The sequence below is a fragment of the Scyliorhinus canicula genome, chromosome 18, assembly GCF_902713615.1.
Source record: "Scyliorhinus canicula chromosome 18, sScyCan1.1, whole genome shotgun sequence".
NCBI classification, from domain to species: Eukaryota; Metazoa; Chordata; class Chondrichthyes; order Carcharhiniformes; family Scyliorhinidae; genus Scyliorhinus; species Scyliorhinus canicula.
This window is the reverse complement of record NC_052163.1, coordinates 29209784-29222024: the sequence shown is the minus strand read 5'-3', so window position 1 is coordinate 29222024 and position 12241 is coordinate 29209784. Positions and strand designations below refer to the sequence as shown.

Genomic DNA, 12241 nt, shown 5'->3' with positions numbered 1-12241 from the left:
CTTGGACATAGCCTTTGCAAAGCCTCTCTAAAATTCTGTAAGCACCGGGCATTCCCAAAACATATGGACATGGTTTGCTGGGCTCCCTGAACACCTCACGCACCTGTCCTCCACCCCAAAGAACTTGCTCTTTCTCGCCACTGTCATATGCGCCCGGTGCACCACCTTAAACTGAACCAGGCTGAGCCTGGCACAAGATGAGGAGGAATTGACCCTGCCCAGAGCATCTGCCCACAGGCCCTCATCCAGCTGCTCACCCAGCTCCTCCTCCCACTTGCCCTTCAGCTCTTCCACCGAGGCCTCCTTCGCCTCCTGCAGCTCCTGGTATATGTCCGATACCTTTCCGTCCACTACCGACACGCCCGAGACTACCCGGTCCTGTATCCTCCGGGCCGGGAGCAGCGGAAATTCCCCCACCTGCTTCCTCACGAAAGCCCGGACCTGTAGGTACCTAAATGTATTCCCTGGGGGAAACCCAAATTTCTCTTCCAGCGCCCTCAGGCTAGCAAAAGTCCTGTCAATAAACAAGTCCCCCATCCTTTTGATACCCGCTCTGTGCCAGCTTAGGAACTCACCGTCTATTCTACCTCGAACGAACCTGTGATTGTTCCGTATTGGGGTCCAAACTGAGGCCCCCACCTCCCCCCTCTGCCGTCTCCACTGACCCCAAATCCTCAATGTCGCCATCACCACCGGGCTCGTGGTGTACCGTGTCGGCGGAAGCGGCACCGTTATCAATGCCCCCCAGGCTCGTATCCCTGCAAGTCGCCTCCTCCAACCACTTCCACGCTGCCTCCCCCCCTCTCTACTACCCATTTCCGAATCATGGATATATTCGCTGCCCAGTAATAGCTGCAGAGGTTCAGAAGCGGAAGCCCCCCCCCCCCCCCCCCCCCCCGCCGACTGCGCTCTATTAACAGTCTCTTAACACGCGGGGTCTTGTTTGCCCACACAAATCCTGTAATAACCTTGTTCACCCGCCTGAAGGAGGACTTGGGGATGAGGATAGGAAGGCACTGGAAGACGAACAAGAACCTGGGGAGGACCGTTATCTTCACGGACTGCACCCTGCCCGCCAGGGAAAGCGGCAGCATGTCCCACCCCTTAAAGTCCTCCTCCATCTGATCCACAGGCCGCGCTAGATTGAGCTTGTGCAGGGCATCCCAACTCTTAGCCACCTGTATGCCCAAATAGCGAAAGCTCCTCTCCACCACCTTAAGCGGGAGCTCTCCCAGTCTCTTTTCCTGGCCCCTCGCATGTATCACGAAAAGCTCGCTTTTCCCGACATTCAACTTATACCCTGAAAATTCCCCGAAATCTTTAAGGATCTGCATGACCTCCCCCATCCCAACCACCGGATCCGAAATGTACAGGAGCAGGTCATCCGCATACAGTGAAACGCGATACTCCTCCCCGCCCCCGAACCAGCCCCCTCCAGTTTCTAGACTCCCTCAGCGCCATGGCCAGCCGCTCAATTGCCAGGGCAAACAGCAGGGGGGACAGGGGGCACCCCTGCTTCGTCCCTCGATGTAGCCTAAAGTACTCTGACCGCAGCCGGTTCGTCGACACACTCGCTCCAGGAGCCTGATACAGCTATTTAACCCACCCTATAAATTCCTCGCCAAATCCTAAGATGCCTAACACTTCCCACGGGTACTCCCACTCCACCCGCTCGAAGGCTTTTTCCGCGTCCATTGTTGAGCGGGAATAGAGCCTGCAACGGTGTCGGGGGAAGGATCCCCTTCCCCCTAGCCTCGTTGACAGTTCTCAACAATAACGGGCTCATGTGCTCTGCGACGTCACACGCACGCACACAGTCCTGACTCTCCCCTTTACTCCAAAAATTGATTCCCCTGCAGTCAGCAAAGCAGTATCCCAGCCCTCCCCACCCCCCACCGCTCTAGTCAAGCTTAACCCCTTTCCCCCCCACTGCACTCCCGCAAGTCAGCTGACTCATGCTGACCCCGGCCGCTCCCGCCTCTTCCTCCAATACCCCTGTTGGCTCCCTCTACGGGTCTCCAACCTCCCCCCCCATCTCAACTAAGTGAGTTAGAGAGAGTCCTCCCCCTACAGAGAAAAAAACCCACAACTCTCTCAAAAAAACAAACTTCGGATGCTACCCCCAATGTTGAACAAATAAATTGCTCTCACTGTCTGGCCCGACCCCATCACCTGTGACGCAGCTCTTCCCAACTGCGACCCAACCCAGAACCCCGAGGGCCCAGGGAGCAACAATCACAAAACAGAACACGGGGAGAAAGCCCAACATAACACCACCCCCCCGAACCAGCATGCCCCAACAACATACTGCAGTCCATTAGTTCGAGTCCAGCTTCTCGTTCTTTATAAAAGTCCATGCCTCATCCGGCGCATCAAAATAGTGGTGCCTGTCCAGATATGTAACCCACAGCCTCGCCGGTTGTAACAGCCCTACCTTCACCGCTTTGCTGTGGAGGACCGCTTTGGCCTGGTTGAATCCCGCATGCCTATTGGCCAGCTCTGCACCCCGGTCCTGGTAAATACGGATCTCACAGTTCTCCCACCTGCTACTTCACTCCTTCTTCGCCCATCGCAGGACACTCTCCTTATCGGTGAAGCGGTGAAATCTTACCACCATAGCTCTCGGCGGCTCGCTCGCCCTAGGCCTCCGTGCCAGGACTCTGTCCGCTCCGTCCAGCTCCAGGGGCCACAGGAAGGCCCCTGCGCACATCACGTTCCCAGCATCGTGGTCACATACGCACCAGCATCCGACCCCTCCACGCCTTCAGGGAGACCCAGAATCCGCAGGTTCTGCCTCCTTGACCTGTTTTCAAGGTCTTCCAGCCTCTCCTGTCACCTTTTGTGCAGAGCCTTGTGCGCCTCCACTCTAACCGCCAGGCCCAAAATCTCATCCTCATCATCAGAGGCTTTCTGCCTCCTTGATCGCCGTCCCCTGAATCTTCTGGGTCTCCATTAACCTTTCAATAGAAGCCTTCACCGGGGCAAACATCTCTGCCTTTAACTCAGCAAAGCAGCTTCTGAGAAACCCCTGCTGCTCCCGTGACCATTGGGCCCATTCAGGTAAAGTAAACTTATGTTGGCTTTTATACCTCTGTTTTGAATCTGAACACTTCGATCAGTAACCTCTCCTAAGTTATATTTCCTCTTAACTTTTCTCCTAATTTTCCTTGTCGTTGGACCCATATCTTACATAGAACATAGAACGTACAGTGCAGAAGGAGGCCATTCGGCCCATCGAGTCTCCATCGACCCATTTAAGCCTTCACTTCCATCCTATCTCTGTAACCCAATAACCCCTCCTTACCATTTTTGGTCACTAAGGGCAATTTATCATGGCCAATCTCATGTAACAACCTGCCGCATCGCTTACCATTTACGTTTTTACTTCCCGTTTTATTCCCTTTAGTATTACTGGGCCTATTCACTGAGCTCCCCTCAGTCACTGTACCTTGTACTGTCGCCCTTTTTGATTTTTTTACTATGGCTTCTCTGCCTTACAGTTTCCCCCTTACTGCCTTTTGTTTCGGTCCCTGTTTTTCTACCTTCCGACTTCCTGCATTGGTTCCCATCCCCCAGCCACATTAGTTTAAACCCCCCCCCCCCCCCCCCCCCCCCCCCCCCCTCAGGACATCGGTTCAAGTCCTGCCCAGGTGCAGACCGTCCGGTTTCCCACCTCCCCCTGGTTCCAATGGCCCAGGAATTTGAATCCCTCCCTCTTGCACCATCTCTCGAGCCACGAATTCATCCTATCTATCCTGACATTCATACTCTGACTAGCTCGTGGCACTGGTAGCAATCCTGAGATTACTACCTTTGAGGATCTACTTTTTAGTTTGACTCCTAACTCCCTGAATTCAGCTTGTAGGAGTGTGTCCCGTTTTTTTTACCTTTATCGTGGTGCCTATGTGCACCACGACAGCTGGCTATTCACCCCCCCCCCCCCCCCCCCCCCCCCCCCCCCCCCCACCCCACCCCCAAAGAATGTCCTGCAGCCGCTCCGAGACCTCCTTGACCCTTGCACCAGGAAGGCAACATACCACCCTGGAGTCTTGATTGCATCCGCAGAACCGCCTGTCTATTCCCCTTACGATTGAGTCCCCTATCACTATAGCCCTGCGGTTCTTCTTCCTGTCCTGCTGCGCAGCAGAGCCAGCCACGGTGCCATGAACCTGGCTGCTGCCGCCTTCCCCTGGTGAGCCATCTCCCTCAACAGTATCCAAAGCGGTATATCTGTTTTGCAGGGAGATGATCGCAGGGGACACCTGCACTGCCTTCCTACTCTTGCTCTGTCTTTTGGTCACCCATTTTCTATCTCCCTCAGTAACTTTCACCTGCGGTGTGACCAACTCACTAAATGTGCTATCCACTACGTCCTCAGCATCGCGGATGCTCCAAAGTGAGTCCATCCGCAGCTCCAGAGCCGTCAAGCGGTCTAACAGGAGCTGCAACTGGATGCACTTCTTGCATGTGAAGGAGCCAGGGACAGTGGACGTGTCCCTGAGCTCCCACATCGCACACGAGGAGCATGACACGGATCTGGGTTCTCCTGCCATGTCTTAAACCTTCGGTTAACTTATACAACTACAATTCCAAAAAACTTAAGAAAAAATAAATAAATAAATTAGACAATGGAAAGAAAGACTACTTACCAGTCACTTACCAGGGTTAAAAAGCACCTCCTCCCCACCCAGCATTGAATTCCCACCTAGATTCAAATTCCCAAACTCACTCTTAGCTGTGTCTCACTCTGGCCGTCTTCTCTCTGGCTCACTGGGAGAACTCAGACTGGGAGTGAGTTACAAGTTGCTCTTTTTAAATTGGCCGAGTTGACTCCCCCTCCCTCACCTGCTTTTCGATCAAAGTAGATTAAGGTGACTGACACTTAACTGCCAACCAGTTATGTGAGTGGGTGGGGCAGCCCTTGTTAACCTTCACCGCACAATTCTAGATTAATTTATCCTGAGATTATTACCTTTGAGGTCCTACTTTTTAGTTTAACTCCTAACTCCCTGAATTCAGCTTGTAGGACCTCGTCCCATCTTTTACCTATATCGTTGGTGCCAATGTGCAAGACAGCAGGCTGTTCACAACCCCCCCCCCCCCCCCCCAGAATGTCCTGAAGCCGCTCAGAGACATCCTTGACCGTTGCATCAGGGTATAATTCCACCCTACAACTGCATAATGAAATACTTCTCCAAGCTCTTAGGATATACTCCATAAACCACAGAACATTTTAATCAATTGTGTTTGTGTTTAAGGTTACTTGATCCACCCATCTTAATAACATTTTATTGCATTTTCCACTTTTACTCCAATGTACAGTCACCTAAAAATAATCAGACATTCTGCTAATATGTGGCACACTCATATTGGATCTCCATCTAGAAGTATGAATTAAGTCAAAGTCTACACATAACATCTTGTATTTATATAGTGCATTTAGCTGTCACAAGGTGTTTCACAGAAAATTTACCTGCTTGTTTTTTTCTACTTTCAAACACTGGATCTCATTGGTGAGGACTTTTGATCGAGTTCTGCTCTCTCTCATGGCTACTTGACATTCTGAGTTGTGATCTACTGCCTGTTCTGTTAGTAGTACACAAACAAAGCAACAATCTCATACAAAGCACAGACTGTAATTCAACATTTCAGAACAACAGGGCTTCTGCTAGATATGCTCAAACAAAAGCTCAAGAAACTCAACAGGATGGTGCAAATAGGCAAAACTGTTCAACTTCAATGAGGTGTTAATCAGACTACAATGGATCATCTGCTTGTTATATATACTACCTGATTTTCTTGACTTCGGCGATTCTAGTGATGACATGGAGTGTGCATGTACAGAAGTACTGATTCCATGGCATTCCACTGTATAACTTGCCGATCAGAAGCAGGAGTATAATGAGCAGCCAATCCACTGAAGTAAATTTTACAATCCCTCTGAAGTTGAAAGTTTGCACATGGAGTTCATGTACATTTCAAATGATGACTAAAATCGCCCTCTCTTCCCATAACGAATTTATAAGATTGCCTCCGATGTCAAGAATACAATTGGAAGTTATTCCAACCAGTATAGTGTTAATTGGATAAATTGAGTGTATACTGATGAAGGTACTTATTAGATAATTATCTTAGTACATTGACACTGGTGGAGGTTTATAAAGATAGGAGTTATAAATTTGTAATGAAGAGAGATTTAACAGTTTAGGCCTATACTCTAGAATTTAGAAGGATGAGGGGAAATCAAATTGAGGTATACAAGATGATAAAAGGTATGGATTAGGTAGACTTGGAGCGAATGCTTCCTCTTGTGGGGCATTCTAGAATGAGAGGTCATAGCCTTAGGGTAAGAGTTAGCAAATTTAAAACGGAGTTGAGGAGAAACTACTTCTCCCAAAGGGTTGTGAATCTGTGGAATTTGCTACTGAGTGCAGTGGATGCTGGGACAGTGAATAAATTTAAGGAGAAGTTAGACAGCTTTTTAATTGGCAATGGGTTGAAGGGTTATGGAGAATGGGCAGGATTGCTGAGTTGAGGCCAGGATGAGATTAGCCGTGATCAAATGGCGGAGCAGACTCAATGGACCAAATGGCTTAATTCTGCTGCTATATCTTATGAACTTATAATATTTCACATTGCTAATAAATCTAAAATTGTGTAAAGATTGATTTCTTGTCTCCTCCTTCACCAACTGACTGTCAGAGGTTAAATACCGTGCAAGCGGGGAGAGGCATCAAAAGCTTTAACAGAGGACTTCCGGTGGCGGCGATGATCAGCTAGGCCTCACGTTCGGCGACTCCCGCGGTGAACGGACTTTGGGGCTCTTTTCAGGGCCCCCAACGGAGCTGCAGCGGCGATTCCCAACGGGGGAAGAAGACAGGAGGCAACCCCAACGGTCCCATGGTCCGGACCAGGAGCAGAAAAAAACCCAAGGAAAGTGCCTCTGAAAAAACGAGGGCAGGAAGAAAAAATGGCGGCCAGCGAAGGCCTCGGGGAGCTGAGGATGTGGGTCCAGGAGCAGCAGACGATTCTGCTGCGCTGCTTCCAGGAGCTGAAGTTGGAGCTTCTGGAGTCCATCAAGGTAATCAACAGGGAACTGATGGAGACCCAGACAGCCCAGGGGGCTGCGATCCGGGAGCTGCAGCAGCAGGCCTCCGAAAGGGAGGACGAGGTCGTGGCGGGGAAGGTGGAGATGCACGAGGCGCTCCATAAAAGGTGGCAAGAGCGGTTCAAGGAGCTGGATAACCGGTCGAGGAGGAAGAATTTGCGGATCCTGGGCCTCACGGAGGGGCTGGAGGGGTCGGACCTAGCGGCCTACGTGGTGATCATGTTAAACTCGCTGATGGGGAAACCCAAGCCGAACGAGCCGCCGCGGGCGGTGCTGGTGAGGTTTCATCGGTTCATGGATCGTGAGTGTGTGCTCCGGTGGGTCAAGAAGGAGCGGAGCAGCAAGTGGGAGAACACGGAGGTGCGGATCTTCCAGGACTGGAGTGCGGAGGTGGCGAGGCGGAGGGCTGGGTATAACAGGACAAAGGCGGTGCTCCACAGACGGAGTGTGAAGTTCGGCATGTTGCAGCCGGCGCGTCTGTGGGTCACCTATAAGGATCGGCACCACTATTTTGAGTCCCCGGAGGAGGCGTGGGCCTTTGTGCAAGCCGAGAAATTGGACTCAAACTGAGGGTCCAGGATGGGGGATGTTGTATAATATTGTATTTGCATTTGCTTGGTTTAGTGTAAGAATGTCGTACTGTTTTTTCTATAGGGGTTATTAAGCAGGGGCCGGGTGCACGGGTTCGGGCAGAGGGGTAAACGGGGAGTTCGGGGAGCTGGTGGGGGGACTGACAATGGGAGTGGCCCTGGAGGAGGCGGGGCCCGGCAGGGCGAAAGCGCGGGCTTTCTGCGGGCTTCCCGCGCTGTGAGATGGTGGGGACGGGGCCGGGGCTGAGGAGCGCGGGTCGTTGCTGGTTGTTTTCTTTTCCCGTGCAAGAGCGGGGGGAGGGTGGACCCGTTGACGGGCACAATGGAGGAGGGGCAGTCCCACGTTGGGAAGAGCCGAAGGTAGGGCGGGAGTCGCCGGGGTCAGCAGAAGTTAGCTGGCTCACGGGAGTGCTGTGGAGGGAGGGGCGCGGCTAGGAGGGGGTCCTAGCCAGGGGGCGGGCGGGGGGGGGGGGGGGTACCGAGTTGCTGCTGAAACGGTTAGGAAGGAGCTGGAGGACGCAGGGGGTGCTGGAGGGGGGGGGGGGGGGGGGGGGAGGGGGGGAGTTGCCGCCGTGGGAAACTGGCAGAGCGGGGGACGCTGGCCGGGGGTGGGCAAGGGATGGGGTATGGCTAATCGGCAGGGGAGGGGGCAGGGAGCCCTCGGATCCGCCTGATAACCTGGAATGTGAGGGGGCTGAATGGGCCGGTCAAACGGGCCCGGGTATTTGCGCACCTGAAGGGACTGAAGGCGGGATGTGGCAATCCTCCAGGAGACACACCTGATAGTGGTGGACCAGGTTCGGCTGAGGAAGGGATGGGTGGGCCAAGTATTCCACTCAGGGCTGGATGAGAAGAGTAAGGGGGTGGCGATCCTGGTGGGGAAGAAGGTGTCGTTTGAGGCGTTAAATGTGGTGGCTGACAATGGCGGGAGATATGTGATGGTGAGTGGCAAGCTGCAGGGGGAGCGGGTGGCGATGGTGAATGTTTCTGCCCCAAATTGGGACGATGCGGGGTTTATGTGGCGTATGTTGGGCCGCATTCCGGACCTGGAGGTGGGGGGCCTGATCATGGGGGGGGGGGGGGGGACTTCAACACAGTACTGGATCCCCCATTGGATCGATCCAAGTCCCGGACGGGTAGGAGGCCGGCGGCGGCCAAGGTGCTGAGGGGATTCATGGACCAGATTTGGGTGGGGTGGATCCCTGGAGGTTTGCAAGGCCAAGGGCCAGGGAATACTCGTTTTTCTCCCACGTACATAGGGCCTACTCGAGGATTGATTTTTTTTGTCCTGAGCAGGGGGTTGGTTTTGAGGGTGGAGGATGTGGAATACTCCGCCATTGCCATTTCAGATCATGCCCCGCACTGGGTGGACCTCGGGCTGGGGGAAGAGAGGGACCAACGTCTGCTCTGGCGCTTGGAGGTGGGGCTGTTGGCAGATGAGGAGGTGGCCGGGAGGGTTCGGGGGTGTACCGAGAGGTACCTTGAGGCCAATGATAACGGGGAGGTTCGAGTGGGGACGGTCTGGGAGGCATTGAAGGCGGTGATGAGGGGGGAATTGATCTCCATCCGAACCCATAGGGAGAGGGGGGAGCAGAGGGAGAGGGAGAGACTGATAGGGGAAATGGTGCAGGTGGATAGGAGATATGCGGAGGCCCCAGAGGAGGGATTGCTGGGGGAGAGGCCAGATTTGACCTATTGACGACCAGAAAGGCGGAAGCTCAGTGGAGGAAAGCACAGGGGGCGGTGTATGAATTTAAAAAATTACACAAGTACACAAGTATTGCTGGCTGGGCCAGCATTTGTTGCCCATCCCTATCTGCCCTGCATTTCAGAGGGCATTTGAGAGTCAAACACATTGCTGTGGATCTGGAGTTACAGTAGGCCAGACTGGGTAAGAATGGTAGATTCCCTTAAGGACATTAATGGACCAGTTAGGTTTTCACATCAATTGATCAAGGTTTCATGGTCATCATTAGACTTGTTAATTCCAGATTTGAACCCGGGTCTTCAGGTCTTGCTCTGGATTACTAGCCTGTTGGAATCAACAATTCTACGGACACGTGCTTGTAGGATTAGAATAGCGGTTTTAATATACTCACAACAGAGCCAGCCTATTAGCCATTGAACTTTCGGTGAACTGGCCGGCTGACCATGTGGCACTGATCTTTATACAGCAGCTTCCGGGGGAGGAGTCCTGGGCAGAGCCAAGGGAGAAGCCCCGTACAACTTGAGCATTCCCAGAGTTACTCCCCCTGGAGGACAGGTAGTGCAACTGCACTTACAATACAGACACGTGTATATACAGATTATAATCCAGTGTGAATCACATTCACCACATTCACCCCCTGTGAAAAAATCGAGTCCAGCAGGGGTGGTGGCTCACAGAGTTAGTCTGTCCGGTGGATGAATTGTTCTTTTCGATCTGCGGAGCATCGGGGTTGCAGCCTCTTGCGGTGGCTGTGTGGATGTTGAGAGCTGGGGTACGATGGCAGACTCCGGGGCGGGTCTCGTCTGAACTTTATACACCTCTGGCTCGACCGGAGACTGGGGGCGGGCTGGTTCTGGGGCGTGGAACCGGTGCGGTGAGCTTGCGGAATCGGGGGCGCGAGGGGGCGGCAGCATAGGGAACGGGGTAAGGGGTTCCTCAGCGGGGGTAGGGGGGGGCTGGATCCAGCGGGTGCCAGGATACCGTGTCCTGGCGACCGTCCGGGAACTCCATGAATGCGTACTGAGGGTTGGAATGGAGGAGGTGCACCTTTTCAACAAGGGGGTCAGTTTTGTGCCCCCTGACGTGTTTCTTCAGGAGGACCGGGCCAGGTGTCCTCAGCCACGCCGGAAGTGAGACTCCCGTGGTAGTGCCCCTAAAAAAAATGAAGAGTCGCGCGTGAGGGGTTTGATTTGTAGCTGTACAGGAGGGATCTGATTGCGTGGAGCGCGTCTGAGAGGACTTCTTGCCATTGGGAGACGGAGTTTTCTAGATCGGAGGGTCAGTAGGACGGTCTTCCAGACCGTCGCGTTCTCCCTCTCCACCTGCCCGTTCCCCCTGGGGTTGTAACTGGTAGTCCTGCTCGAGGCGATGCCCTTGTCGAGCAGGTACTGACGCAGCTCGTCGCTCATAAAGGACGAACCCTGGTCGCTGTGCACGTAGCTGGGGAAACCGAACAGGGTGAAGACACTATGCAGGGCCCTAATGACTGTGTGGGAGGTCATATCAGGGCAAGGAATGGCAAAAGGGAATCGGGAGAACTCGTCGATGATGTTGAGGAAATAAATGTTCTTGTTCGTGGAGGGGAGTGGCCCTTTGAAATCGATCGCAAGGCGTTCAAAGGGCCTAGAAGCCTTGACCAGGTGGGCCCTGTCTGGTCTATAGAAGTGCGGTTTACACTCTGCACAGATCGGGCAGTCCCTGGTGACCGTTTTTACCTCCTCATTGGAGAAAGGCAGCTTTCGGGATCTGATGTAGTGGGCGAGCCGGGTGACCCCTGGATGGCAGAGATCAACGTGGATGGCTTTCAGACGGCTGATCTGCACGCTGGCGCATGTCCCGCGGAATAGGGCATCCGAGGGCTCGTTGAGCTTCCCCGGTCGATATTTAATAACTATAGGTGGAGAGTTCGATCCTCCACCGAAGGATTTTATCATTTTTTATTTTGCCCCTTTGCGAGTTGTCAAACATAAAGGCAACCGATCGTTGGTCGGTGATGAGGGTGAACCTCCTACCTGCGAGGTAGTGCCTCCAGTGACGAACAGCCTCCACGATGGTTTGTGCTTCCTTCTCGACTGAGGGTATGGGAGAAAAATGCAACGGGCCTCCCTGCCTGATTTAAAGTAGCTGCTAGAGCTACCTCTGAGGCGTCGCTCTCAACCTGAAAGGGAGTGGATTCATCCACCACCCGCACGGCTGCTTTGGCGATGTCCTGCTTGATGCAGCTGAAGGCCTGGCGCGCCTCAGCTGACAGGGGAAATCGTGTGACCTTAAAGAGTGGGCGGGCTTTGTCCGCATATTGAGGGACCCACTGGGCGTAGTATGAGAAGAACCCCAAGCACCGTTTGAGGGCCTTGGTGCAATGAGGGAGGGGAAGTTCTGAGAGGGGGCGCATGCAGTCCGGGTCTGGGCCCAGGACTCCGTTCTCCACGACGTAGCCGAGGATGGCCAGTCTGTTTGTGCGGAAAACGCATTTCTCCTTGTTGTAAGTGAGATTTAATTTCTGTGCTGTTTGGAGAAAACGGTGGAGGTTGGCGTCGTGGTCCTGCTGGTCATAGCCGCAGATGGTAACATTGTCCAGATACGGAAACGTGGCCCGCAGCCCGTACTGGTCTACCATTCGGTCCATTACTCGTTGGAACACCGAAACCCCGTTAGTGACGCCGAAAGGGACCCAGAGGAAATGGAAGAGGCGGCCATCGACCTCGAATGCCGTGTAGCGGCGGTCCTCCGGGCGGATTGGGAGCTGGTGGTATGCAGACTTCAGATCCACTGTGGAAAATAGCCGATATTGGGCGATCTGATTAACCATGTCTGCAATTCTGGGGAGGGGATACG

The 12241-nt window shown here is 53.5% G+C and overlaps 1 protein-coding gene across 3 annotated transcripts in view; it reads right to left on the bottom strand.

Moving 5' to 3' along the window:
- The window catches only part of lrrc45 (leucine rich repeat containing 45), a 101116-nt gene that overhangs the window by 73208 nt on the left and 15667 nt on the right, over window positions 1–12241 (bottom strand). For all 3 annotated transcript variants that reach the window (XM_038777159.1, XM_038777157.1, XM_038777158.1), the window contains exon 7: window positions 5474–5586. In XM_038777159.1, coding sequence (XP_038633087.1) covers window positions 5474–5586 — 113 coding nt within the window. The remainder of the gene's footprint in view (window positions 1–5473; window positions 5587–12241) is intronic.